The sequence below is a fragment of the Carassius auratus genome, chromosome 1 (genome assembly GCF_003368295.1).
Source record: "Carassius auratus strain Wakin chromosome 1, ASM336829v1, whole genome shotgun sequence".
Lineage (NCBI taxonomy): Eukaryota > Metazoa > Chordata > Actinopteri > Cypriniformes > Cyprinidae > Carassius > Carassius auratus.
The window spans coordinates 13,713,835-13,741,561 of NC_039243.1; the positions used below are offsets into that span (position 1 = coordinate 13,713,835).

The 27,727-nt window shown below is 36.6% G+C and overlaps 4 protein-coding genes across 4 annotated transcripts; 3 read left to right on the forward strand and 1 right to left on the reverse strand.

The window, feature by feature from the left end:
- Nucleotides 1-4,984: 4,984 nt before the first annotated feature.
- On the forward strand, nt 4,985-6,673 carry LOC113072251 (mitochondrial import inner membrane translocase subunit Tim10-like). The gene is made up of 2 exons (XM_026245317.1): nt 4,985-5,215; nt 6,042-6,673. The coding sequence occupies exons 1-2, from the start codon at nt 5,145-5,147 to the stop codon at nt 6,235-6,237; spliced, it is 267 nt and encodes an 88-aa protein (XP_026101102.1). The 5' UTR covers nt 4,985-5,144; the 3' UTR covers nt 6,238-6,673.
- Nucleotides 6,674-7,353: 680 nt separating this feature from the next.
- Nucleotides 7,354-17,985, forward strand: LOC113072358 (protein unc-93 homolog B1-like). Its single transcript, XM_026245409.1, has 13 exons — nt 7,354-7,523; nt 7,851-8,018; nt 9,025-9,166; nt 9,586-9,739; nt 10,027-10,188; nt 11,390-11,519; nt 11,756-11,849; nt 13,447-13,571; nt 15,006-15,188; nt 15,388-15,661; nt 15,746-15,864; nt 16,827-16,949; nt 17,148-17,985. The coding sequence occupies exons 2-13, from the start codon at nt 7,899-7,901 to the stop codon at nt 17,397-17,399; spliced, it is 1,878 nt and encodes a 625-aa protein (XP_026101194.1). The 5' UTR covers nt 7,354-7,523; nt 7,851-7,898; the 3' UTR covers nt 17,400-17,985.
- A 344-nt stretch (nt 17,986-18,329) lies between these two features.
- On the reverse strand, nt 18,330-23,242 carry LOC113072469 (beta-crystallin A1-like). Its single transcript, XM_026245489.1, has 6 exons — nt 23,083-23,242; nt 22,451-22,527; nt 21,695-21,813; nt 21,188-21,329; nt 20,394-20,536; nt 18,330-19,523 (listed from the first exon to the last, which is right to left on the reverse strand). The coding sequence occupies exons 2-6, from the start codon at nt 22,517-22,519 to the stop codon at nt 19,376-19,378; spliced, it is 621 nt and encodes a 206-aa protein (XP_026101274.1). The 5' UTR covers nt 22,520-22,527; nt 23,083-23,242; the 3' UTR covers nt 18,330-19,375.
- Nucleotides 23,243-24,924: 1,682 nt separating this feature from the next.
- LOC113072556 (beta-crystallin B1-like) lies at nt 24,925-27,439 on the forward strand. The gene is made up of 6 exons (XM_026245580.1): nt 24,925-25,019; nt 25,812-25,915; nt 26,158-26,276; nt 26,352-26,484; nt 26,698-26,840; nt 27,254-27,439. Exons 2-6 carry the CDS (start codon nt 25,817-25,819, stop codon nt 27,423-27,425), a joined length of 666 nt encoding a protein of 221 aa, XP_026101365.1. The 5' UTR covers nt 24,925-25,019; nt 25,812-25,816; the 3' UTR covers nt 27,426-27,439.
- The last annotated feature ends 288 nt before the right edge of the window (nt 27,440-27,727 follow it).

Sequence of the window (27,727 nt, forward strand, 5' to 3'; positions counted from 1 at the left end):
ATTGTCAGTTTATTAACAATATTAATATGTTTGATAAATCCATTTCAGCACGTTATAGAGTTTGTTGGCTTGTTAGTTAATGCACATGATATTATTTAATTGATTCAACAAAATGTTTCTCCAAAAGAAAAAAGAACTTAGTCAAATTACAAACTAGTTGTGACAGTAGAAACTTAACATGTTAAGTTGAATGAAGAAAAAAATATATATTAACTGTTAGTTTTTGTTTTAAATTGTAAACAACTAAACCAGTCGTTCCCAACAAAGGCCAGCCACTGTCCATAGCAATATTAAAATATTCTGTAAATTAACTGCAATATTCTGTTAATTCCATTAGTTTTAAGAGCTGAATGTGTTTCGATATACCCATCCTAACCATTAAACAACCATTAAACCCCAAAAAAACATTAAAACAAACGCACATTTTTAACAGCGTAAACATTGCATTAATTTATCTAGAGGTTCAGTGCACAATTCATTTCTACATTTTCTGCAGCACTGTTTCTGTTCTTGGGGGAGAATTTTCAATACAAAAAATGCAGTTTTGTGTTTATGTTCTAGGCTTATAATGTGACCATAAATTAGTTTGTCAGGCTTCAGCACAAGAAAACGACAACAGCGAGGTGTTTTTAACTAATCATTTGGATTAATTTATTAACCGACTCTTTCAAGATCACACATGGCGCCACCTACTGGCGTAACGATGTAACATTCAGATAGGGCCACCGATCAAATCAGTCAATGAATCTTTTTGGTTTATGTTTACTGATATTTTACACCGGAGAAACAGTAGACAACATTTGCCTGTAATTTGGTAACTGACATAATTTTTCCTATGCTTTTACTATACTTAAAAAATATATATTTTCAACTAGGGGTGCACAATAAATATCAGCTGTGTAAATCCACGCTGATAATGAAGGTGGATTTGAGCAGCTTGCCAGTTAACAACGGCTCTGTGTGAAATCAGCACCTGATGGAATTTACCACTGATTAGATAACTGGCTTCACTGACGAGATGCAAATTAATTATCGGCCGATATTTAATCTGCACCCCTATTTTCAACCTTTCATGTATCATGTGTGTTCCAGCCAGCAATTGTATGTTAGCTCCTCTAAGCCCCGTGCTCTCTAGAGCAGAGGTTCCCAATCCTGGTCCTGGAGGCAACCCAGCAGGTTTTGCATGTCTCCTTTCTCTGAAGCACCCTTTTCACATCTTGTAGGATTGGGAACCACTGCTCTAGTTAAGTTCCTGTATACAGGGCCGCTGCTGGCCAAATGGGTGCCCTAAGCAGGATTCTATTGTTGTGCACCACTTCCTCAAATATTATTATGGAAAAAACACCTACTATAGGGGGGGGAATAGACCTTTAATCAAAAAATAAAAGTAAATGAATAAATAGTATTATTTACAAATTACAATTGTAGCTCTCGACATTTACCTATGGCTATAACTTAATTATGACTCTAATTTATTTAATAGTCTCAAGCATTCAGAAATCTTGCAAAAGGAAATTAAGCAGTTTTACTATGATAAAACCATGGTTTATTTTTGTAAGGGTTGTGATATGCACATTTTTTGTTGAAGAAATTATAAAGGCTGTGTCATAGCAAAAAGGTGGCCAAAAATGAAAGATTAAGTGAATATTTGAATTAAATGTTTGGTCAGTAGCCTAAACAAGGATTTGATTGTCCTGTACGTAACAGCAGCAATTACATGGCATTTGGCTCCATTTGCAGCCATTTGTAATGCCATGTACACAAATTGTTTATTTTTGTATTTGCCCTCATTATGTATTTTAACAGTGCTATTAACCAATCATTATTTCCTCATAGTTTTTTATAATGCATTTTAAGTCATTTTAAAGGCTATTGATGGCTAAGGTTTGTTTTTAAGAACGATGATTTGTGGTGTTATTGTTAAAACCATGGGTAATTTTCATAAGGGAACCTGAAAAAAAAAAAACGTTCACAGGAATGTGTGTGATAAATGGGCCTCATTTTTACCTAAATGATTTATAATTTATTTTAATATATGTTACAAATGTATAAGGTGTGCATTGTAGCTGACACCTAACTGAACACATTACAATTGTTTTATGACTGCAATTTCTTCTGAAATGTTATTGAGCTTCGAATTTGCATTTGAGCCCATGTGAAAAAGTATCATGATTTACAGTTTATTTGAATGAATATCAAACAATAAATTCAATTGTGCATAATAGCTGACACCTAGATGAACAATTACTTTCTTTAGTTTTCTTTTCTCTGCACCGGATTGCTGATGTCCTTTATCCGGGCATAGATGTCCATCCATCAATATTATTTTTTTTGTTTGTTTGTTTTTTTTTGTTTTTTTTAGAGCAACTGGGATGGAGTCCCCTCTGGGAGTTGGTGCTCTATACACAGACTGCGTACCCTGCGTATAGGGAGCGGCGGTACTGCCTGTATACACACAAAACACACACAGTTGCAATCAAAATGATTCTGCCACCTTGACCTGTGATGTCTCAACATGAAGGTCATGCTTGTTTGCTGTCTGTCTTACACCACACATTGAAATATTTCCCCTCCTTTCATCAGATCATCTTGCAAGTCTTTGGCAGTAAATCAACTGTTTTTCTCAGTTGCTCTGATCAAGTATTTTATTCACTTTGATAGTATTATTGTTTTTCTTCAACGCCCTGTCGCCCTCAAAGGTTTTCTGATCTAACACATTTTAAACCCATGAATAAGGTTGCCAGTCTTTAATTTAAAAAAAAATTCTTTACTGTAACTTTTGTGAGCGCTCTTTTGAAAACAACAATGTTAAATAGGGCTTGAATAATTATGAATAATCTGTATTACAATAAAATAAATCAACTCAGAAATATTACATTATATATTGACATTATCAATTTTAATATGCTACTAAACTGTCATAGATGCCATTTAAAAAAAAAATCTTATATTTGTAAATTACAGCCTCTTAGGAGTTGAATATATTTAAAGAATTGTAAAATAATTGTTTTTAACCCCAAAAGCCACAGCCATCCTTGCTTACCCATCTCCTGCAGCAGGTCAAATGCCAAGCCTTGTATGACCAGCATACTGGAAGACAGGCCAGATTTCAAGCTACTACGATGCCTTTCACCCTTGAATAAGATACGGGAGACGGTGATGTTCCTACACAAGAAATATCAAATAGTTAAGACCTAGAAATGCAAAGCTTTCCCTTGTGGCTTTCTGAGTCACCACTGAAATTGGACTTCCCTCTAAGCTAGATGATTAATTCCTCCTACCCACATCCACGGCCTGACCTCATCGCCTGCCAAAATCGATCGTGCTCTGACCTTGCAGAGAATCAAGAATGGAATACTTCCTTTTTACAAGATGATTTAATGAGTGGAAGTAGTTGAAAAACCATTCAGCATGATGTGAAGGCACCCAAAGCAGAGAAAGACGAGAAGATGGAGGATTGCAACTCACAAGTTAAAAGCGAATGGGGATACAGTGTCAAAACCTAAAATCAGGATCAAGTTCAACCCCACAGTGAAAACCCATCAACTTCTAATGCACGCCGAGTGAGTACCCCAATTATCAATGCGAACAGAAAAAGTAGCTTCAGTTGTGAAGAGAAAAGGAGAAATGTATTCACTTCTCAGTAAGAAAATACCTCTCACTGCCAATAAAAAAATATGATGTTTTACCTAAACCAAAATACACAGGTATTGTAAAACGTGGTCGTGGCAGAACCCCAGGATCCAAAAACACTTTTGCAACACTGCAGAGAAATAGCCCACTTCAGGACAAGGTGATTGTGAAGTGAAAAAAACTAAAACAGACAGTGAAATCAAATGGGGTAATAAGAACCAAATACACAGCAGAAGAAAAACTCATCAGAAATAGAAGAAGCAGATGTTAACAGCATTTTGGCACAGACACCCCCAAATTCTCACTTAAAATATGCCGTTCAGGCGAAGGGAGCAAGTGTCCTTGATCAAATTTTCCATCAGACTGTTAAAAGCCTCGCTGGTAGGAGTTTCCTGAATATTGATCAGCAGCTAACATCAAGTTTGCAAGGCACGTCTTTTAGCCTTCAAAAATTCAGAGGAGGGAAAAGTGAAGATTAGAATAGTAAATTAGTGATGAATAGCTGTGAACCGATCGAAAAGGGTATTTGTGTTACAGAATACTGATTCCCAAAATCAGATGGGAAAAGACATTCAGGACCGAGCGACTGAGATTTCTGTCCCGTTAACAGCTGAGGAGGATATGATGAAGGAAATTATGAAGCCGGGTGATGTTATTGATGATGCTGATCATGCAGTGTCACACACAAAGAAAGACCATGTCGGTTCTATCTATGAACTGACAGTGATGAAGGGAATAGAAATTAACTTTGTATGAATCCTGACAGAACACCAGCAGAGCATTTCAGAAATTAACAAAACTATGAAGCTATGGATTCAAATGAGAGTTCAGTTGAGGTGACATCAGACATGTACAAAGACATTCAGGAGGATAGCTGGGTGGCCGACAGTTTGGAGAAAGAGGAGGATTCAGGAAACAATGAATTGAGTAAAGGTCACATGGCAAGTGCTAAGATTGCACATTAAAATTATGTAAATAAATGTACTGTATATAAGTTCATATGACACTTTTATGTGTGTGCTTTATTTAATGTACATTAAGATACCTATTTGGTATAATTAAACACACTTCGAGTATGTGTATTTTATATATATAATGTATGTGGTAAAACATACAACATGAGTTTGCCAAATATTAAATTCCCTAGAAATATTTCCCAATAATCACAGTTGGAATGCGAGAATCGTGCTAAATAGCAAAATAAAATGTAATTAAAATAGAGAAAAAAACAATTTAAAACTATAAAAATAAATAAAAACGAAACACAAGCAGAGCGTAACTTCATTTAGATAGAAGAAGCAGCGCAGCAAACATGGGCAGTGTTTTTGAATAGAAAACTTTATTGTCAGCGGAAGTACCAATTACAACTCTGGGTGGTTAGGAGGATCCACGTGATGGTCAAGCGCGCACTCTGAAGGTTAAAGCAGGCTGTCAGATCTCTTTGTTTAACGGGACCCACGCTCTGCCCGGTGGGTTTTTAGTGAGGGTAACCCGAAAGGTCATTTGCAGAAATGGACCCCATGAAAGCGCAGCAGCTCGCCGCGGAGCTGGAGGTTGAAATGATGGCTGACATGTATAACCGGTATGAAGCCCACGGTGGTCTTTTTAAACGTGTAACAGCATGCTCTCAGATTACTTACGATCTCGATATATATGGTATACGAAATATATGGACTTGTGTAACGTTAGTAGGTTACACAACCATTGAATAGTGTATTGTAGATGCAATGTTGTACAACAATGGATATAGACAGGCTATACGTTTTGTATTTTGTAAATGCTTAAATACTTTGAAAAGAAAAATGTTGTGTACTATTTTAAAGTTATATTCATTAAATAAAAAAGCATGTTAACTGGTAAGAGGTACAATCACTCATCTGTACATAGTAATTATATTTATACACCATTACAATATTCCCTTTACAGTTACTGCTCTAACATACTATTACTTGTGTTACATGTAGCCTTTTAAACATACATTTAACATTGCAAAATATATATATTAGTCAGATTTTTTTAAAGATATATATATATAGCTGCTCACTCTGTGTCCTCTGCTATATTTCAGTTGATATCAAATATTTTATTTTGTCCATAGAAATGTGTTATTATTTGCTACAGTAAATTGACGTGACTGGCTGTTTCCATGAATGAAATTAATCAATAATAATATTCATTGTCGATTATTTTCCTTCGCGATTATTATACATTTTATCAATTCATTGTTACAAACCTTGTAGTCTCTACAAAATAATAGGACGAGTTAATAAAAAAATATATATATCCTTGGTACAAGTCGTACAGGTGAACATTGTTTCTTTACATTACATTACAGATTATACATTACATAACTAAAAGTGTACCATCTCATCTATCCTGTGTGTTTTTTTTTTCCCCCCGTCATGCAGCATGACCAATGCATGTCACAAGAAGTGTGTTCCTCCTCATTACAAGGAGGCAGAACTTTCAAAGGGGGAAGCTGTGTGTCTGGACCGCTGTGTCGCCAAATACTTGGACCTGCATGAGAGACTTGGTCGGAAACTCACTGAGCTCTCTGTTCAGGATGAGGAGGTGATGAGGAAGGCCGCCGTGGGCACTGGATAGACCCCATACAAACTCCAAGGGTGGGCTGAAGGCCTTTGAATGGGGTTCGTGGGAGGAATGGGCACTTTGGACATCCAAATGGGGAAATCAGGCAGCATGGCCATGGATATAAATAATATAACACGAATAAGAACAATATTGTGACAAATATTGATTCACTGTTTGACAAGCCACTAAAGAATCCAGACTTTTGGGAGGAAGTGGGATATATTTTACCCTACGAGTTGTTGATCGTTTGTTGACATGAACATTATTAACATCACAAAAATAGAGCTTTGTCTGTGTAGGGAGATTTGTGAAGCATTGTGAAATTATGTCCTTGTGAAATAGTTTTTTTTTTAATGTTGATCATTGTAATCTCTGACATTCTCTGATTCATTTTACAAAATGTACCGTTATTTCTCAGTACAATTAAAATGTTAAACATTCTGTTTCACTCATGACTCTTTCTTTAAAATAAGCAAAAACAGCCTGCAGTTAAATAAAATTGTGTCAGGATGGTTATGACAGTTGCAATTGTTTATATATATATATATATATATATGTGTGTGTGTGTGTGTGTATTTTTAATGTTTAAAGAGGATTAATTTCAAGTCTCATCTACTTATTTTAATGTGCTGACAGATTGTTAACTAAATGCTTTTAAAGGAGAAGTGTCACTAAATTCATAATGTTTAAGATCCACTTATGTAAGAAATCCTCGTTATTTTTAATGAGGCGTTTCCTGGTCTGTTTTGGAGGTCATTATAAACTAACTATGGAAAGCAGCTGCTTGAAGATCCTTCATGGAAAAACAAGAGCATACAGGTTTGCAACATAAGGCTAAGGCTGACAGTGTTTTAATTTTTCTTTTTCTTTTAAGTATGGTCTGGGTAATGTCCTATAGTCTCTAAGACACTTTTATTTCAATTTTCTCAAAATATGTTACTTTTGGACTTTGACTCAAGTAAAAGGCAGTGTAACTGGTGTGTTGATAGCAATGTTAGTTTTTCCTTATGAAGTTCTTTCACAAACATTGGGCAAGAGAAGCCAAGCAGGCCGTCTTCCAATTGGTTTGTCCTATGTGCATAGCCACCATTTCGAAGCACTACCCCTTTAAGAAAATAGGGAACTAGATAGAAAACTTTCATTTCCTTTTCTTTTTTATTAATAACCCCTATACGCAGTTGTTCATGAGGCGAAAGTTTCATTGGAGGCTCTAAGCTTAACGTTAGGTTTTAATCTCTCTAGACTTTGCAGCCTTTGTCACTAACGTTATACGTATAGCGTTCATCTTTTCCACTTTGGTGAGTTATTATATTTGCTCTTAGTTAATGCTTAATGTTTACTTCGCCCTGTGTGTTCGTCAGGCTTCACTGCATATACAACATTACTTATAAATGTGTTCAAATGTCGTTGTGTTGACGTCGAATGTTTTGTACACCTGTGTTAAACCATCCGCCCACAATCCTTGTTTTTGTTGATTCCAGGAAGAAGTTTATGTAAGATTTTATTCAACATTACAATCACACAGTCGCCATAGTTTTCTCTTCTGCTCCCTCTTCTTTTCTGTCACTCATGTTTGTTTATTTATTTATTTATTTATTTTAAATAGTCGTTTTTACCTTTGGCAGCGATCTACCTGCACTCCTGCTGTGGTCAGAGAGCAGCGCGGCCGCCAGATGGCAGCAGTGATCACTGAAGATAACGTGTACAGCGAGGCTGAAGTGAACGGCGCGCCCCCTGCTGATGGAGAGGGTCAAGAGCAGCTGCGCGGTCCTGATGGAAACATCCAGGGACAGGTAGACATGGTCATAAAGACTGGTTCTTCTATTTCTTCTCCTGTAATGACGACAAAACAGTTTGAAACGTTTAGTTAAAAAAATAAATAAATAAACAGATTAAATAATTAACCACTGTTAATTTCATGATTCCATTTTATTATCTTTTTCTTCAATAAAAACAGTGGTTTTACATCTTTTAATTGAATCCTGAGTTTAATTATTTTAATATAATATAACGTTTATTTTCTGCCTTTTTTCCTTAAATACTCATGATTTATATTTGTTAATTAGTTATAATGAGGTACAAGTATATATTTTTTACATTTAAAAAAAAATAATGAAACTTATTCTATATTATATTTATTACAATATTTTCTTTACAAATAACATTACTGTTGAAAAGTTTTTATTGATTTTGAAATAAGTCTTTTAGCTTCACCAAGATTGCATTTATTTGGTCAGGAATACAGTAAAAACGGGGAATAGTATAACATTTTAAAATAACTGTTTTCTATTTCTCTATATTTTAACATTTAATTTATTCCTGTGATGGCAAAATGATCAGAAATCATTCTAATATGATGGTTTTCTGCTAAAGTAATATTCCTTATCAATGCTGAAAACATTGTATTTTTATGGAAACTGACACATTGTTTATTTAATTTTCTTTCAGCATTCTTTGATGAATAGAAACTTCATTTATTTGAAATAATTTTGTAACATTTTAATTGTCTCTTTAATAATTTTAATGCATTGCTGCATAAAAGACTTAATTTCTCTCAGAAAATTTGATTGATTTAAGACATTTTAAAAGTGTTGTAAATTATCATCATAATAACTTGAGTATAATTTGATTAGAAAAAAAATCTAATTCTCAAATACTCCATTTTACCTAATAAATTGTCTTTGTTCAATTAAAAAAAGAAAACTGAAACTTTGTCTATTTATAAATGAACAAACAAAAAAACACAATCTTGACTTTTCCGAGTGGTCTCATACTTCTGGATCTTTCTTCCACTGACAGGTGGAGGAGTTTCTCGGCCCACATCCTGACTACGATGAGGAGGAGGAGGAGCGCAAGTACTACAGACGAAAGAGGCTGGGAGTAGTGAAGAACGTGGTGGGGGCCAGTTGCGGAGGAATGATTGTCTACAGCGTCTACATGGGTCAGCATTTGCGCATCCCACACCACAGGCACATACAATGATTCAGTCCGTGATGACGTCATACTCCTCAAAGTCTGCATGCTGCTTTATAAAAAGATCTTACTCTTAATACGACACTGAGTAGGACTCTACTTATGTCACACTATTGTATCAGTGTGATTTCATTATGCACTGTCTGCACTGCAAATGAATATGACATGTTTTGTGGATGGCATACTTCACTGACTCTTCACTCTTCTGGCCATTTTTAGCAAGTTCATTGGCATGCACACACACACACAAAGATGTCTCATTCGGTCTTAGACTGTGAAATTGAGAAACAGCTGACAAATCTGGGACATCTTGTCACAGGCCGAAAAACAAATCCAGGTTTTTGGAGTGTTGTTGTGCATGTTTCATCACGAGCTGTTTCTTTGTAGGTCTGTTACAGATGCAGTTAATTCTGCACTACGATGAGACCTACCGAGAGGTCAAGTATGGCACTTTAGGGCTGGAGGATATCGACAACAAAATGCTGATGGGCATCAACGTTACACCTATTGTCGGCCTGCTCTACACGCCGGTGCTCATTAGGTTGAGTTTATGTCTTTCCTTGCATTTCTGTTTTGGTCGTAATCCTCATTCAACCTACGATTTCCGTTATGCTCTTTTTTTTTTTGGTTCTGTGGACGTTTGTCACCCACCGCCACAATTATTAGCAGCTCTTCCTACTGTTCATGTACTGTCCACTTAATGCTTGAGCAGTTTGGGCACCAAAGGTCTTCTCACACCCGTGGTGTAAACTGAAAATGACTTGTGATAATTACGGTCCAGTAATCCCACGCCCTTTATTTTCCAATCTAATTGTATTTCTTTCTCAGATTTCTTGGCACTAAATGGATGATGTTCCTGGCATCAGGCATCTATGCTCTCTTTGTTTCAACCAATTACTGGGAGCGATATTACACTCTCGTACCATCAGCTGTGGCCATTGGGATTGTCATCGTTCCTCTTTGGGCATCACTGGGAAACTACATCACCAGGTGAGCATGTTCAAAAGCTGAAGGTGCATAGAACATGTATACTATTGTTTGAAAGTTTGGGGTTAGTAAAAAAAAAATCCTGAAATCCTGAAAAAAGTATAATAAGCATTGCATCAGTTTCATCATTGCTAATAAAATGATAAGAAAAAATGTGAGGAAGAGATCAGCTTATTATAATGATTCCTGAAGGATCATGTGAAGTCTGGAGTAATGAATGCCTAAAATTGAGGTTTGCCATCACAAGAATAAATTACATTTTAAAATATATTAAAACACAAAACTGTGACTTTAAATTGTAGTAGTATTTCACAATATTGGTGTTTTAGATGAAAGACTTTCAGAAACATTTAAAAATCCTACAGAATCTTTGAAGAATAGTGTATGTGTCAGTCATTTTAAGCATATTGCTATTTTGTAAGGAGTATTTTATTCCACTTCTTAATGTTCCATACATTTATTTTGCATAATATTGCAAAATAAAGCCAAACTGAGGATGCTATTGATTATTGGCCGATATTAAAGATTTTTAAAAAAGGTATCAGTCAATATTGGATATATATTTTGCAGTTACTGGCCATAACATCAAAACAATTACTGGAATCGGTTAATCGGTTTCAATCAGAATTGTAATAGCGGTGAATCCAGTAACGTTTTAGTATAGGGACCGATACTCACTATTAACTAGTTGGTTATTAGCATGCGTATTATGACCATATTGACTCTGTATTAGTACATATAAAGCATGACCATATTCTACATCCTTAATCCCACCCAAACATAACCGTAACAATTCCTAACTATTAATAAGCAGTAAATTAGGAGTTCACCGAGTCAAAAGTTGTAATTAATCTTTTGTTAATAGTAAGAACTGGACCATAAAATGAAGTGTGAGCGTGAATCCTTTGTTGTGTAAAATATTAAAAACATAAAAATGATCCCAGTTCTGCTTGAGAGACTATAACGAAGCCATTTGTAGGTCAATTTCCAATATTGCAACATCGACTCAATCAGGACTAGAAATGCTTGGTCATTATTTCTCAGATTATGCAGCTAGCAGTTCTTAGTTATACCTCCTCACAGATAAACAAAAGCTCACTACTGTGTTATACACTCAGTTATTGAGTCTTTCAGTGTTAACAGATACAGATACAGCTAACTAACTCCCCACCCACTCCCACCTCGTTGTTTGTGTGGTTATCAGAATGGCCCAGCAGTATTATGAGTATGTGAACTACAAGGACGAACATGTCCAGGAGCAGAAGAAGCCCCCCAAAGGAGCCTTCCATCCTTACATCATCATTTTCCAGTCTGTATTCTACATTGTTTTCCATGTGAGTAAAGATGAGCCTTTTCGGGCACTCTATTACAACTTGTTATCATTCACTATTAGTAGTTAACCTGTGATTAGTTGTGTTTTCCCCTTTGCCAGTATAATTGAAGTATTAATATGTATTCACAGCTGCGTGTGTGTGTGTCAATGCCGGCTGCATATATGGGTTTGTGCATTAACATGCAGCTATTTATAGCGTTCACTCCGTGCCTCTCTTCTCTCTCTTCTCTCCTGCAGCTGAGTTTCGTGTTTGCCGAGTTCCCCATGGTGCTGTTCCTCAATTACTATCTGAATGATTACAAACACACTCTCTACAAAGTCCCTCAGTGCGGTAAAATCCTCTCTCTCGATCCTGTCCCCTTTTAGCCCCAAGCGTCGTTCAGAGATCGAGCAGCTGCTCAGTATGACATTTGCATTCGTTCTCATATCCTTTTTATGAAGTTTTCACATGCTTGATGTATAATGTTGAACTAAGAATAGTCAAAAATGGCTTCATGAAGTACTCAAAACTTTAAAAACCGAAGTGCTGCTGCATTCACTGGAGAGACTTTTAAAAAGAGAAAGCTATTTACATTGTTTTTTTGAATATTCCTTGAAGTTATAATACCTATAAAAATATCTGTAAAACTACCACAACAAACATAAAGTATACGTAGGTATATATATTTATAAGGGAGCAACAGGGCATATAAATCAAAACTGACACTGTGGAAAAACAATATAACACCTCAGCAGCTGTTGCTTGAATGTCAACCAGACTTGCTAGAAAAATGAGTAACCCGTAGGCAGAAAAAGAACAATCTCAGTATGAGATTCATTGTTATGTTTTTCTAGTAACAATTCTTTTTTGAAAACCGTTGTTCTTTCTTTTTCTTATTCTCACCAAGGCTGCATTTATTTGATATACAAAATACAGTATAACATTTTTCTATTTTAATATATTTTAAAATCTAATTTATTCCAGTTAGCAAAGCTGACTTTTTTGGCTCCAGTTTTCAGTGTCAGATTGTCCTTCAGAAATCATTATGTTATGCTGATTTGGTGAGATTTTGGTTGAGAAAAAAGAACTGAACCCACACTCTTGAATGACTGGCATTTGAAAACCTTTTTCTAGTTTTTTCAGCTTTATTAAACAATATATGTACGTTTCAAAATTAAGAAAAAATGTATCCTATTTCATAAGTAATGTAGTAAACCAGTGGTGACTTCATACATCCATTAATATTCACTTAGCTCTCTAGAATAATATATTTCCAGATGCTACTTGGTTTGTTTGTTTATTTATTTTTATCTAATTCATTTAAATTAATATATAAATTATAGTTAGAATGGCCTAAGTGTCCAAATACTTAAGTAAGTGAAATAGTCATTACTTACACTACATTTACTTAATTACACCGAAAAAAAGAAAGAAATGCAATTCCATTTATCACCAAAGAAAAAAGTAAAAAATAGGATCAAAAGTTATGTAAGTTTCATGTGTTAATAATGAGAAGATATCTTGCAAAATCAAATCAAATGTGTCAAGAATATTTACAGTTGAAAAAAAAGTAAATGTAGTCATTTGGCAATTAGAAACTTCACACTTCTGACATCCTGCAAAGCGAGGCATCGGCACATCTGCTGTGTCTGGCTCTTCCTAGCTCTCAGCAGAGATGACGAGAAGAGATCTTTTTAAACCAGTGTTTGGAATTGCAAAATAGCCAATAACACCAAATCACCAGCAACACTGCTTGACATGGAAAGACACCCACTGGCCATATTGTAGAGTGAAAAACACTTTATAGAGAAAGAAGCTGTTTGAAGTCTGTAGTCTTTAAAACATTTATGTATCCAGACCTAAAATGTAATATAAAACAGTCTAGTAGTCTTGTTAAATGCATTATTTTCTCTTGTCTCATATTCTCCTCTCTCTCTCTCTTTCTCAGGAGCCTCGGGGAAAGGGGTGATAGAGAATTTAAATAAGACAGTTTTGCACAGCTTGCCTCGCTCTCTGTTGCTCATCGAGGTCGAGAGTGTGCTCATGGGAGCAGCCTTCCTCGCCATGCTCATCGTAAGACTGTCATCATCATCACTATGACGTCTCTATCCTCTACATCATCTTAAATATATATATATATATATATATATATATATATATATATATATATATATATATATATATATATATATATATATATATATATATATATATATATGTTATATTAGTGACTGAAACAGTCTATAATCAACAGCAATTTGACCTTGAAAGTCATTTTACATAGATATTTCATAATGAACCAAATTAGGTTTAAGATTATTTAGTTTTTAGTAAATCAATTGAAATGTTAAAAATGCAATATTTTACCCAGAAACTACAATTATTTAGCCTCATGTTGTTCTGAATCCATTAGATTTTCTTATAACACTTTGTTTTAATGTGTCCCTGTTACACAATACATGTATTTACTATAGTAATATCACTAAATTATGTATAATTACAAAAAAATAGTAATTAGTATACCAAGAATGGTTGCACTTTATTTTACAGTACGTGTACTAACATGTACTTATAGCATGTACTTACAGTGTATTTATCTAAGAAAGTTCTGGTAACACAAGGTAACTACATGGGGTAGGGTTAGGTTTAGGCGTTTTTTCAGGGCTAGTACCTAGTTATTGCATAGTTATTGTAACTACTATAATAAGTACATAGTATGTACATGAGGAACAGGACTGTAAAATAAAGTGCTACCCAAAGAATTTTTATAGTAAGTACATGTTTATATTTGTGCAATTACATTGGTAACAAAGATGCATTAAAATAATGAGTGACCGACTTTCTTTAAGAAAAATAATTTCCTTTTGATGAAAGTTAATGACTATCAAGCTATAAAATGACAAAAAGGTACCACAAAATTAACATAAAGGTATCCATACAATGCATACACTATTTCCAAGTATTTACGGGACAAACAAACCGAAATGTTATAATTTTTCCACTCGATCACATTAGATTTGATGTCAGTTGTTCATTCATTCTCTTTAAGTTTAAGTTGGCCTTAAAGTTTTATCAAAGTACAGTTTTTATGTGTAGATATGTACTATAATATTTTAACAAAAAAAGTCTACCACATAACACAAATAAGTGTGTGGAGGGAAAAAATGTTGCAGAGTAATGACGCAATAATTGCTAACTATTTAAATTATTATTATTAAAGATCACAATAATATATAAAAAGTGAATTTTGTTTTGAAATAATAACATTTGACATCACTTACATAAATAGGTATCTGAAAATCTTGCTCTTTGGTTTCATATCCGCAACATATATTTTGGACTGTTCCTCATACAAACTTGGTTCATGCGGTTTAAATATAGTGCACGAGTGGTAAGAACTACTTGTAATCCAGCAAACTTCACATTTCCTGTTCCATGTTAAACTAGAATTTGAAGCTTGGCGTGAACTCTCCCTTTTAACAGTGTGATGCCAATGTTCCCTAATAGTTCCTGGTGTTGTGTGGAGCTGCGTATCGGCCCACCGAGGAAATTGACCTTCGCAGCATTGGCTGGGGGAACATCTTCCAGCTGCCCTTCAAGCACTTACGAGACTACCGTCTCCGTCTGCTCTGTCCCTTCTTCATCTTCTCTGGTTTTGAAATGCTCTTCGCTGTCCAGGGAATCATTCTGGTGAGAACAAAATAGACTGTGTAGCTGAAATACACAGGTAAAGTTTGAAAGTCACAGTATTAGCTCTCAGTAATTTTAAGCTTAATAAGACATTGCCATTCTTCAATATTAAGCACCTAGGATGCTGCAAGTAAACCAATTTGCCTGGTACATTACCTAAACAGATTATCTCTCTTTCTGTGTTTCTTGTCTTTCTCAGTCATATGGAGTGTGTACAGTAGGGATGGAGAAGCTGTGGTTGTTAGTTATGGTGTATGGTTTGTCATCCTCCATCTGTTCGGGCCTGGCCCTGGCGCTGCTGCGCTTGCCCAGACAGATTATTCTTCTGGTGGGTGCCTTTGTGCACTTTGTGCTAATCATAACCCTTATGTGCTGGTCACCCCCACCTCGAGAGCCCAGCTATCTTCCATATCTGTTGGTGCTCTCCGCCCTGTGGGGTCTGGGCACTGCGCTCAACAAGACTGGACTGAGCAGTGAGTACAAATGCCATTTACACCTTAAGCTTACACCCATTTCAGAAAGACATCAATTATATGACATAACATTGTTGTGTGTAGCTCTGCTGGGGATGCTGTATGAAGACAAGGAGCGACTAGACTTTGTTTTTACCATCTACCATTGGTGGCAGGCCATTGCCATCTTCATCGTCTATCTTTGGTCTGCATTGCCGATGCGGGTAAAGCCTTTCATTTTTGTTGGTCTGATTGCATACCTTGCATAACAGGACACTAGACCAGAAAAAAAATTGCTTCAAATTCACAAAATGTTCAGTTATGTCAATCATGGTTCCAACATGTCACCCAAACAAATTTTTCCTTGCTTCAGTTAAATCTCAGAAACCATAAGCATTAATATATATATATATATATATATATATTAGAAAACTATGTTTTGAATGACTCACTGATTCAAACAAGTGTTTAAAGTTTTCCAGTCATTTCAATAGGGACCTACATGATCGGGGAATTTTGAATGAGGACAAATTATTCCCCCTCTACAGATTTCACATCAAATTCAGTTGGTCATGCGAATTTTGTGACACTGGCCAATAGACAGTTGTTTGGTTTGAAATTGACCTCTATGTGAGTTGTGCTTTTTATATCACTAAACTATTGACAGTTTTTTTTCACAAAATGTCACTAAAGTGACCACAATTCATTTGTTGAAAAGAATCGATGCATAAAGGTTTTTAGTTTGTGAATTGTGCATCACACTGTCATTGAGTGCAGAAAACACTGATATCTGATGGAAACACATACAACTTTTTGTGATGTCTCCGTCTGGAGTTCTGTCTAAAGGTGCCGTCACATTAGCGATTTTGCAGCAAAAAAAAAGAGTAGCAAAGTAATGTATGAAGCACTGCTCACACAGAAGTTAATTCAAACCAAGCAGATTTCTGTGTCCAATTTGCATGACCAACAAACATTATGAAATCTGTGTTCGGGGCTTTTTCACTCTTGCACAAATCTACCGACAGCACAGATTCCATTGAAACGACTGGATTTTGTTTCTGAAATTCATGCTAAGCCACAGTATATGGGACCGACCTCAGTATGTGGAGATGTATGCACATTTTTTTGTTTACATTAATCTGTGTTTATTAAGTCAGCTGCACGTTCTCTCTGGTCTCTTTTTAAGGCAAAGCTTGGACTCCTGTTGCTGACTCTCATAGTGGCATCTTTCTGCTACGTGCAGATGGAGCGTCGCCTGGCGAAGAGAATTCCGTTCAGGTTGCCACGGATTCCCCGTCCGCGACACAAGGTAATTCAGCTATTTATGTGTCTGTGTGGGCTTCAAAGTGTTTTTCTAAAAGAAGCAGCCTGTTAGTGTTAATAGTAGGTTACATTTATTCTGTAAAATAAAAAAAGGAAGTTTCCAGGTTCAAAACAACTGTATTGGCAGAACCTGTCGATTACCACGGACAATAATTTTGATTCATTACGATCCTGTTCCTCAAAGGTCAAAGGTTACCGATACCTTGAGGAAGAAAATTCGGATGAATCCGACACGGACCTGAGTGATGTTGATGATGAGGAGAAAGATGAGGATGAGAGAGAGTTGGTTGAGGAGGACAGAAACACAGACGATGATTCCCAGGGTTCACCGGGACCGGAGAGGAGCAGGGTTAGGGACCGCAGGAGGAAAAACGACAACGCTGCCTACGAACAGGCTGGAGAGAGAGAGGACTATGTCCACCACACGAGGGACTAGAAAAAGAGAGGTGAAAAGGTGTGAGGAGATTGGAACCAGATGAGATGTTGGTTTAAAATACTGAATAGCCAGATTGAAAGAAAAGTGATGGTATAGGAAACATTTACTCTCTTTTATATTAAATAAGAATTTTTTTTTTTTCCTTTGGAAAGGAAAAGTGTGGGCCACCAATGAGAAAATGAAGGTCAGAAAGTGGTTCACACTGAAAAAAAGAAGTGAACCAAGCATTTCATCGAAATGGGAAGTGAAAAGAGGAAACTGTAGATACCTTGTAAGGTTAGGTGGTTTTTGTTGCCATAGAAATGGATATTCTCCATTTTGAACTTGGTCAAGGCGATGTGCTCGTGTTGTGTATTTCATTCTGATTCCTTTCTGTGCGCTGTATTTATCAAAAACATGTCGGTTTTCCTCATTGTAACCGAAGAACCAAAGTTCTCTCCATTTAAAAGTGTTACATTTCATTTTCATTTATGTTATAAAACATATATTTGCAATAAACATAAAATAGAAGATATGTGATTAAAAATGCTGCTTTTGCCACTTTTAGAATGTTTTTAACCAGTGTTTGATGTGCTGGAATGTGAATGCGATTGATCCAATGATACTGCACTTCATTTATTTAGTGTACAGTTAGTGTACAGTATGCCATGTTTCTCTTTAATCTGCATTGGATTTTAAAGTAATTTTATGCAATTATATTCTCCGAAATATAACTGAGAATATACTGTTCACACAGAATTAATTTCTGCAATCCACTGTGCTTGGTTTCCATAGGTTTTTTTTGTTTGTTTTTTGCACTAGATGGACTTGTTTGAGCATTGGACTTGTGTATTTTGTAGCTTTCTACACATGACACAATGTTCTAAAAATGCAGAATAAGTTCAAAAGAATGCATTTTTGCATTTAAAAATGAGACGCCGGGCAATAAAGTGAACACATTTTTACACAACTGTAGCTGCATTTTATTTTATTTTTTCACATTTACCACTGTTCAGGTGAATTTTCACAGGGAAAATAATTTTTTTCAATAGGAATCAATATGACTGAAAATTTTGTGTGAATTTTTCCAAGCAAGTTGGTCACATTGACAAACAAAAAGTTGCTTGGGTTGTGTGAGATACTGCAAAAGATGCAAGACTCTAACCCAGTGTACCAGCCAAATATGTAGCACATCATGTTTACATAAACGGTGGGATGCAATAGTGCATTCTCTGTGAACTGCCCCATGTGAGTTTGGATTTCAGACAAATAGAAATAATTGAGCATGCATTGACGCTAAAGTACGATTTCCCTTTTTATTGCCTTATTGCTCTGAAAAGTGGTCAGAATGGGAAAAACAGTAAAAAAAAAAAAATAGTGTAGTGATTTGCAGGTGTTTCACGTCTGTTGTAATAGTGTTTTTAAACATGTTTTATATATGTAGTCTGAAATCTTGAGTGTAAAATGATGAGTACTGTTACAATATTTTTGAGATCAGATGAAAAGACAAAGATGCTAGTTTGAGGTGAGTATGTATTTATTTGTAAACCTCTCCTCAGAATGCTTTAACACACACTCCCATCTGTCCTCATATGGCACTCAAACGTCACAGAGACGTGACATGTTTGCATATACAGATACACATCTTGCCTTGATTGACAGATTTCTACTCTCCAGTGTCCACCACTGTGCTTCTGTTGTATAGAATATTAGCCTCTTATGAATATTTTTCATACATGCTACCACTTTACCTTGGATCACATGTGGGCATGTATATGCATTTATTAATGTGAGCTAGTGCATTTTCTTGAACGAGAATTGATGTGTATCTGTAAATGTGTAGATTTTTTTTGTTTTATTTCCATCATTTACTAGTACCATAAGTGCAACCAGTGAAGGTCTTACAATTTTCCACACTGCACCTCATAAAGTGACTGCTTCTAGAATGACCGGTGTGACTCTGCACGCTTCCCGTTTCCTTCTGTTCGCCTCAGGCATTACTGCTGGATTCTGCGGATGGACTGGATCTGAGGGGTCTGGCAGTGGGAGCCCCAGTCCCTCCAGTGCTGATAGTCTCCGCTGTGCCTGTCACACTCCATAACGTACTGCTGTCCTCGATAGCCAGGGTACTCGTAACACACAAAGCTGCAGGGAAACAGAAAATGACGGAATGAGGAGGAGATAAAGCGACTGAATACAGTATGACAAGCTGTGGAAGGGAATTAAATAGGTTTTTTAAGAGAAAGCAAGAATCTTGAATTAATATATTCAGCTGGATTCTAATGTGCATTAGAAATGTATGTAACACCTTAGTTTAGGGACCAATTCTCACTATTAACTAGTCGCTTATTTGCATGCATTTTACTAGCATATTAACTGTTTATAAATACTTATAATGTATATACATATTGTGCATGACCGTATTCTTTGTCACTTAATCCTATCCAATACCTAACTTAATAACTACCTTCCTAACTATTAATAAGTGGTAATTAGAAGCTTATTGAGGCAAAAGTCTTAGTTAGAATTGGACCATAAAAATGGAAAACTTAAAATAGTCATAATTAGACTTTTGCTTGCCTATACCCCATGGGAGTAGGGATGTTTTCCTCCTCTTTTATCACCTAACAGATGAAAACTGCAAGCCCTTCTTCCGTGTACGGTATGGTAAATTATCACTGGGTTAAATTATCAGTTTCTGTGATGACATGCAGTGAAATGCTGATATAACATAACCGATGTGGCAGTCACAGGTAAAGTATTGCTGTTATGTGAATGTGTCTGATGCACCAAGCGAGGAATGTGCAGTCAAAGAAAGATTGTATGTTACACTGGAGTGTATTGTGAAGGCAGAAACATTAACACTTCGCATACACAAGAACTAGATACTATGAGCCAATGACACAGATGACTGTGTTGTAAGTGTATTGTCAGCACAGCTGTTAAGCATGAGAAATGTGCTGTTCAGGAGAACAGTAGTTTGGCACTAATGGTGTTTTGTCGACTGTTACTCACGCGCCACACTGCACATGCATGGAGCCCACTTGCTTGTCACACCAGCCCATGGCCTGAAGAGATGGGTAATCGTCACACAGCTCTACATTACGGCCCAGGAAGTTCTCCTTCTCATAGATGACCATGCGGCTGCTCTGGTGGTCCTACAAATGGAAGGAACAGTGGAGGAAGGAAAAAGAAAAAAACAGCATGGTTTTAATGATAGATACTGTCTGCTTGAATGAAGTTGAGCACTTCATAAGCACTAAAAACATAACATTCCCCATCACTCTCCATTATATTTTTCTTACAGCTGCAATGCTGTGAAGTTATTATGCTAGGGTGTTCTATAGGGGGTTTATTTAAGATTTCTAACAAGTTTGGGTGCATTTATATCCAGTTGCTAAGGTGTTTTTCCTGTTGCTGCACTCAAAAATAAAGCATCCAAATGGGATTTTCACAGAGAGCCACAAAAGAAACATTCTGGGTTCCCCAAAAGAGCCTGGAGAGTTCTTAAAAACATTTCTTAGCGTGAGAACATTTTAAGAAGCTGAAGAACTTTTAATTAACCTTTTGTGCAATGGAAAGCTTCCATGGATCTTTGTGGAACCATCAGTGCCAATAAAGAAACTGTATTTTTAAGTGTTCACTGTATGTGGTTGTTTAACCAAAAGACTCTATGATATTCTGAGATATGGCTCAGCTCTTTCCTTCACTGTAGGAGATGTCCTCACTTTGTTTTATTATCGGGAAAAAAAATGTCCAATTTGAGAATAAAAGACTCTCAAAGCATCCGAATGTGCTCGCACACTCACAGCGCTGCAGATGGGGCGCAGTGACATCATCCACTCCACATGGTAGCCCAGACTGCCGCTATAGGCGTCCCAATGAGGATATTCTCCTTTTTCCAGGACAAACTGCTGCCCCTGGAAGTCATGGTGCTCGTATCCCAACCAGCTGCACAGAATTAAGGAGAATTTAATATTTAAAAAGTACTTACAAGAGGGTTGAGGTATATATGATGTTTTGTTTTCATAAAAAAATGCATGTGTTAAGGTATTATAATAAGCATTGTGCCCATATTGTTAGAATATTTTTTTGCCTTTGTTTTTCTTCCTCTGAGTCACCTACAGGAAGCAATTCTCAAGTAATCTTAAAGCATCCCAGTCATTTTCATAATTAATTGGAAAGCACACTTCTCAACACACATTTTAAATAATCTCAGGATGAAACACTCAAAAGCTTTCAAAAATATCTAAAACTGTAATATCCTTACTAACTGGCAAGATTTTGCAATCATTAACACAGAGTGGGCGACTCACGCGCCGCTCTCCACGCGGATAGAGCGGATGTTGTCAAACCCACGCTCCTGGATGTTGCGGCACTCTGAGGTGAGCTCCTGACATTTGCCTTGGAAATGCTCCTGCTCGAACACGGTCACCTGACAAACACACACATGCACATGCCACAACTTCTAATTTAGAGACATGTCTCTCTTCTACACACACAACCACTGTCCTCCTCTCATTTCATTATGTCCTCTATATTTTAAAGGGGTGATTTACTCAAGAATGAAAATTCTGCTATCATTTACTCACCCTCAAAGTGTTCCAACCCTGTCTTTTTTTTCCTCTTGAACACAAAAGAAGATATTTTGAAGAATGTGGGTAACCAAACAGTTGCTGGTCCCCACTGATTTCAATAGTATGAAAAGAAAAATAGTATGGAATCAAATGTTTGGTTACCCACATTTTTCAGAACATCTTCCTTTATGTTCCAGAGAAGAAAGAAATGTGTATTGGATGGAACAACTAAAGTTGTTGATTTCCGACTGAACTATCCCTAAATAATCCAGAATTCCTCTCATGCCTCTGCACATAATAACAAGAAGCAGCAGCAGCTACCGTCCACAGAGCATTCATCTATAAAGTCTCAAAATCAATAGCTAAGCAGAGGATCCTTTGTTACATTATTGACAGTTTGGCGCCTGTTTCTCACTCTCAGACAAATAATCAATAGCTTGTTTCTCACTATTTCATTGTTCTTCTCACTTGAGAGAAAGAGTGTAAGGTTTTTACCTTAAAGCAAGGAGGCATGTCTATCCCAGTAGTTGATGCGTTTGTTTGGATCTTAGTAACTTTGTTCATCTTCTTTCCTGCACAAGAGCGAAGGCTGAAAACTTCTTAAAACATATTTGACAAACTTTGGGAGATAGTTTCATACAAACATATTGTTTGATGTACATTTGGGCATTTTGGAAAATCCTAATAGAATTGCTATCACACACACACACACACACACACACACACACACACACATATATATATATATATATATATATATATATATATACATACATACAGTACAGACCAAAAGCTTGGACACACCTTCTCATTCAACGAGTTTTCTTTATTTTCATGACTATGAAAATTGTAGAGTCACACTATATATATATATATATATATATATATATATATATATATATATATATATATATATATATATATATATATATATATATATATAAACGTTGAAAACATTAAGGTTGTATCCTACACAAATCTGGCAAAGAAGTTCCCATGACAGCTCATTTGCTGCTGTAACATTTTGTTAATAAGCAATAAGCTGTTAGAAATTAATTGATATTTTTTTCATAGGTAAAATTCCTTGAAAAAGCCTCATCCAATGTATTAATCTAAATTTATCTTACCTTAAATCTCCACCTGTCCTATTTTACAGCGATGCTCGTCGGTGAGGAGGAGTTTTTAGGATTATTTGACGCTTCTATTTTATAGCGACTATCAACGCTGGGTGCACGTCGCGACGCTGAAATTGATGGAAGGATCTGTGAGGGAGTGCGTGGTTTGTGTGTTTGGGTGTGTTTGTGAGATCATTGTCTTTATTGTGAGTCCAGAGTTGTGGAGGATTTTGCGCCGTCAGCGCACTGGATTTGATGGAGCCGTGAGCGTGCGCGCGCGCCCGTGGTTCTTGTGAATGCAGACGCATTGGTTTGCACAATGGAGCGCAAGCGGCTGGATTCATATCGGTCAGCACTGTGCATCGTATGCTACACAATGAGCGGCCTATATGTGGAGAATACAGGGATTTGACACTGCAGTGAACGTCCACTCTTTCAAAGCTCCCAGAAACATGTCTGTAGTTTGTCTGCTGTCTGAAGGTTTGGAAGACAGCCACGACAGTTTTGATCGTGAGTTTTGATCACTTTTTAGAAAGCTCCACCATGGCGAATTCAAGAATTCATATTTAGGAATAGCCATATAAACATTGATTTGTTAAACTTTTCTTGTGATATATATATATATATATATATATATTTTTTTTTTACTTTGAGGTTTAGAATAATAAGTAAATTTAAGTACCCCCCCCCCCCCCCTTCTTTTTCTGTTTTACAGAAATATCGTAACTTAGAATTGTATCTGTGCAATAACCATGGTAATTATACTAAGGGAATATAACTTTTTCTGAACTGAAAAAGATTCTGTAATACAACCAGATCTTTTTACTTAATAATCCAGCATATTGGACAAATTAAGCAGTATTATCAGTAAATAAGAACACATACTGGCTGCTCCTCATTGTCCTCACCTTATATGACCAGTGGCCCATAACCCATGACCCAGAAGTGTTAAGGTGACGGGAATGTTGTATAGAATAGATTACTAGCTCAATGTTTACTGAATACTAATGCTGTTTATAATGTATTAAAAAATAGTGTAGTATAGGAATTAAGGAATTCAGTAAGTTGTCCTCTTGCAAATGCGCTTACCCCGTATTTTTCGGCCTATAAGTCGCACCTGAGTATAAGTCACATCAGTCCAAAAATATAAGTCACAGGACCAGCCAAACTATGAAAAAAAGGCCGACTTATAGTCAGGAAAATACGGTATTTGAATTTAAAACTTTCATAGTTGGCAGCACGGCTGCCAGAGTTTTAACACAACATATTGGCGGCATAAACAGGTTAATGTACTTTATAAAAGAGACAAAAACAAACATTTATTGGCACCAAATTAGCATGTTTTTTATTTGTAAAAAAAAAAATCATAAATTCAGTGTATGTTTGGATATTCGCCAAGTCTTCAATTTGGCACCTGATGGTTTGGATTTGGCCTGATGGTGTTCCATTACACTGACAAATGTGATTTTGTTTTGTGAATTTTAGTGTGCTGCGGAAGCAGGCTAATGTAGTTTTTAAATGAGATAAAACCATAATACTGGCATAAAATATTCCAATCTAAACCTTCTCTTTGGTATCTTTGTTGTTCACTGACAAATGGTGTTTTACGGGAAGTAAAAGACTAAGTATTGCAGTGATGGTGTTTAACAGCTTGTATTTTGTAAAGTTTCAGAACTAGATACACACAGACAAAAGGTAAGTTTTTAAGATTATAAAAAGGACTTATGGGTTTGAGAAATAGGTATACTTTCTCTCTCTCTCTCTCTCTCTCTCTCTCTCTGTTTGATGATGGGGTGATTTCTTTTCTGTGTGTGGGTTGGTGAGCTCAGCAAGTTTGTTTCTGTGGGCCTAATCCCCCCATGCTGGACGCCAGCCTTTAAAAGAGACACATGTTTGCTTTGAATACACACGCTGATTGAGACAGAGAGCGGCTACTGACTAACACACAGGTAAGAGACTAGGGTCTGTGAGCAAAAACAAACTGGGAGAGAGTTGATCCCACATCTGGTGGCATAGTTTACAGCAAGGAAACTCCAGCATGGGCTTGTGTAAGAACAGCTTTGACACGTTAGTCACCGGTAGAAGCCAATTAAAATGTAATCCTTTTGTGAGCATAGCACTTTATTCATCGTCTGGGTGAACCGTAACCTTTTTGTCACAACAGAAAAATGAATACAGAAAAGAAAAGAAAAAAGCTGCAGATATGAAGAGAGAGAGAGATAGGGTGAATTAAAGGAGGTTTGTTAAATAAAATATAAAAATGCAGTACAAAATGATCTGGGGTTTTATTTATTTATTTAACACATAGTATCCAATTTAAATTACTGTTAATTCTTTACTAGGGTGGGTGATATTTATTTTAATGAAAACATTTTACGTTTTCGGGGGCCAGGCTAATTTAATATCTTATGCAAATATTTTGAAGAATTGTATTATTTGGCTTAAACTATATTAAATTGTACCCCTTTTGTGATATATTTGTTAATTAGTCATCCTAGGCAAATTCTTACGTATGAGCATCGCACGTCTGTAAAACTATTGTGTAAGCGTTTCAAAGTAAGTGGGTGAAGAATTCATTCAAAGGCTATTAATGGACTCGGTTTGTTGGAATGGGATTCATTACTTGCTTTGAGCAATATTTAGCAATTCACATCACTACATGTCCAACAATAGATATTTCCAGCAAGAAGGCTGCTAATTATTCACGTTTCTCCTCTCATACATATGCTCTCTTGTGGTAGTCATCATGTCCACTGGTGGAGAGAAGTCCAAGCCTGCCTCCCAGCCTGATGGGAAGGCTGCTCATACTCAGAAGAGAACCGAGATGGGCGTGGGAAACTACAAGGTACTTACTGGTACCATATTTACAGATGCATAAAAGTTGCATATGATGACTGAGGAAAGGTACATGATGGCATCAGCTGTTTGAAACTGTGTACCAATTCAGTTTCCATAGAAATAGATGTGGGAGTTGTACATATGCTTTATTTTTAAGCTAAGCTCAACTAAAAACTTTATTTTTTTTAATTTATAGTTGCATAACAAGCAAAACTGACCTGATTTTCTTCTCCTTTTTTCTTCTCTCAGATGTATGTGTATGATCAGGAGAACTTTCAGGGCCGCATGATGGAGATCTCCAACGAGTGCATGAACGTGTGTGAAATGGGCATGGATAGAGTGCGTTCCCTCCGCGTGGAGTGCGGCCCGTGAGTTTTCCTGTGATACATATGAGCGACTTACCAACTGTCCTGCATTTCAATACTTCATGTTCTTTTATTTAGTTGGGTGGGTTGGGAGCAGATGAACTTCTGTGGAGAGATGTACATCTTGGAGAAGGGTGAGTACCCCCGCTGGGACTGCTGGAGCAACTGCCACAGGAACGACTACCTGCTGTCCTTCAGACCTGTCAGAATGGTATTCATTCCTTTTATTCATTAGACACATTTCTGATTCATTTAAATCATTAAAACATTATTCATTGAGTCATGGTTGCTGATTCAGGAATGCGAGTTTAATTCCTGTTCCCAGCCTGTTCTTGGCTAAAGATAAACTGAAAAAAACAATGTAATCATATGCATTTATTAATGAAATTATACCTTGATCTTCTCTTGCTTGTGCTCCTCACAGGACCCAGAAAAGCATAAGATCTGTCTTTATGAAGTTGGTGATTTCAAGGGTCGTAAGATGGAGATTATGGATGACGATGTTCCCAGTATGTACACCTTCGGCTTTACCGACCGCGTCGGCAGCATCATGGTCAGCTGTGGCACGTAAGTAGACTGTGATATCTGAACATAAAACTGATAACTCAATATAAAAAAATTGATTTGATAGGAAGGAAATTTGAAGTCTGTGATCTTCCTAAATCTTTATGAGTTTAAAACTGAAATTTGTAGGGTTTTTTTCGTGTTAAAAAACTTTCTTCTAGGTACAAGCGTGTAAAAAATGTGAGACTGGGAGGGTGTGGGTTAGGGTTAGGGTTAGGGTTAGCCCCAAATTATGCAAAACATAAAATAGTTAAGATTTCAGCATTAATGCTACTTATATTTCAATAAAATTATTTCCAGTGTGGTAGTTTTCATAAAATAATACTAAAAATAGACTCTTCTTCATTTTTAGTCCTGTACTTCAGTTTTATTCATTCTCTATGCTTGTTTGTCTTTCCTCTCATCTCTTGTCTCAGTTGGGTGGGCTACCAGTATCCTGGTTACCGTGGCAGCCAGTACCTGCTGGAGAAGGGCGACTACCGTCACTTTAATGAGTACGGCGCCCGTCATCCCCAGTTTCAGTCCGTCAGGCGCATCCGGGACATGCAGTGGCACCCAGATGGCTGCTACACTATGGCCACCAAGTGAGGGCTAGGGAGGACGAGAAAGAGAGGAAACAGGGGAGAGAGAAGGAGAGGAGGAGGAGGAGAAGATGAAGGAGGGGGTGGGGGGAGGGCCAAGAAGGAGAAGAGGAGCGCACCACCCGTATGAGTCATCCTGGGAAGGGAAAAAGGAGAGAGGGATGGAGGTCAGTCAGGTACGGGCAGCAGCTTGGCAGACAGAACCTCATCATGTGGCTGTTGATATCAAATGAAAGCATGGTTTTTCTTCCCCACCCCTCTTTATTTTCTCTAATCTTCACCTCTTCTCCCATCTTCTTTCTTCCCTCT

Excerpts from the sequence above, each read along its gene's own strand:
- LOC113072251 (XM_026245317.1), top strand. The coding sequence starts at position 5,145 with ATGGACCCCATGAAAGCGCAGCAGCTCGCCGCGGAGCTGGAGGTTGAA. Across the intron at positions 5,216-6,041 it reads ATGGCTGACATGTATAACCG|CATGACCAATGCATGTCACA; the intron begins GTATGAAGCCCA and ends CCCGTCATGCAG.
- LOC113072358 (XM_026245409.1), top strand. The coding sequence starts at position 7,899 with ATGGCAGCAGTGATCACTGAAGATAACGTGTACAGCGAGGCTGAAGTG. Across the intron at positions 9,167-9,585 it reads TGTCTACAGCGTCTACATGG|GTCTGTTACAGATGCAGTTA; the intron begins GTCAGCATTTGC and ends GTTTCTTTGTAG. Across the intron at positions 15,865-16,826 it reads GGTCTGCATTGCCGATGCGG|GCAAAGCTTGGACTCCTGTT; the intron begins GTAAAGCCTTTC and ends TCTCTTTTTAAG.
- LOC113072469 (XM_026245489.1), bottom strand. The coding sequence starts at position 22,519 with ATGAACAAAGTTACTAAGATCCAAACAAACGCATCAACTACTGGGATA. Across the intron at positions 21,330-21,694 it reads ATCCGCGTGGAGAGCGGCGC|CTGGTTGGGATACGAGCACC; the intron begins GTGAGTCGCCCA and ends AATTCTGTGCAG. Across the intron at positions 19,524-20,393 it reads ATGCATGTGCAGTGTGGCGC|CTTTGTGTGTTACGAGTACC; the intron begins GTGAGTAACAGT and ends GTTTCCCTGCAG.
- LOC113072556 (XM_026245580.1), top strand. The coding sequence starts at position 25,817 with ATGTCCACTGGTGGAGAGAAGTCCAAGCCTGCCTCCCAGCCTGATGGG. Across the intron at positions 25,916-26,157 it reads TGGGCGTGGGAAACTACAAG|ATGTATGTGTATGATCAGGA; the intron begins GTACTTACTGGT and ends TTCTTCTCTCAG. Across the intron at positions 26,277-26,351 it reads CTCCGCGTGGAGTGCGGCCC|TTGGGTGGGTTGGGAGCAGA; the intron begins GTGAGTTTTCCT and ends TCTTTTATTTAG.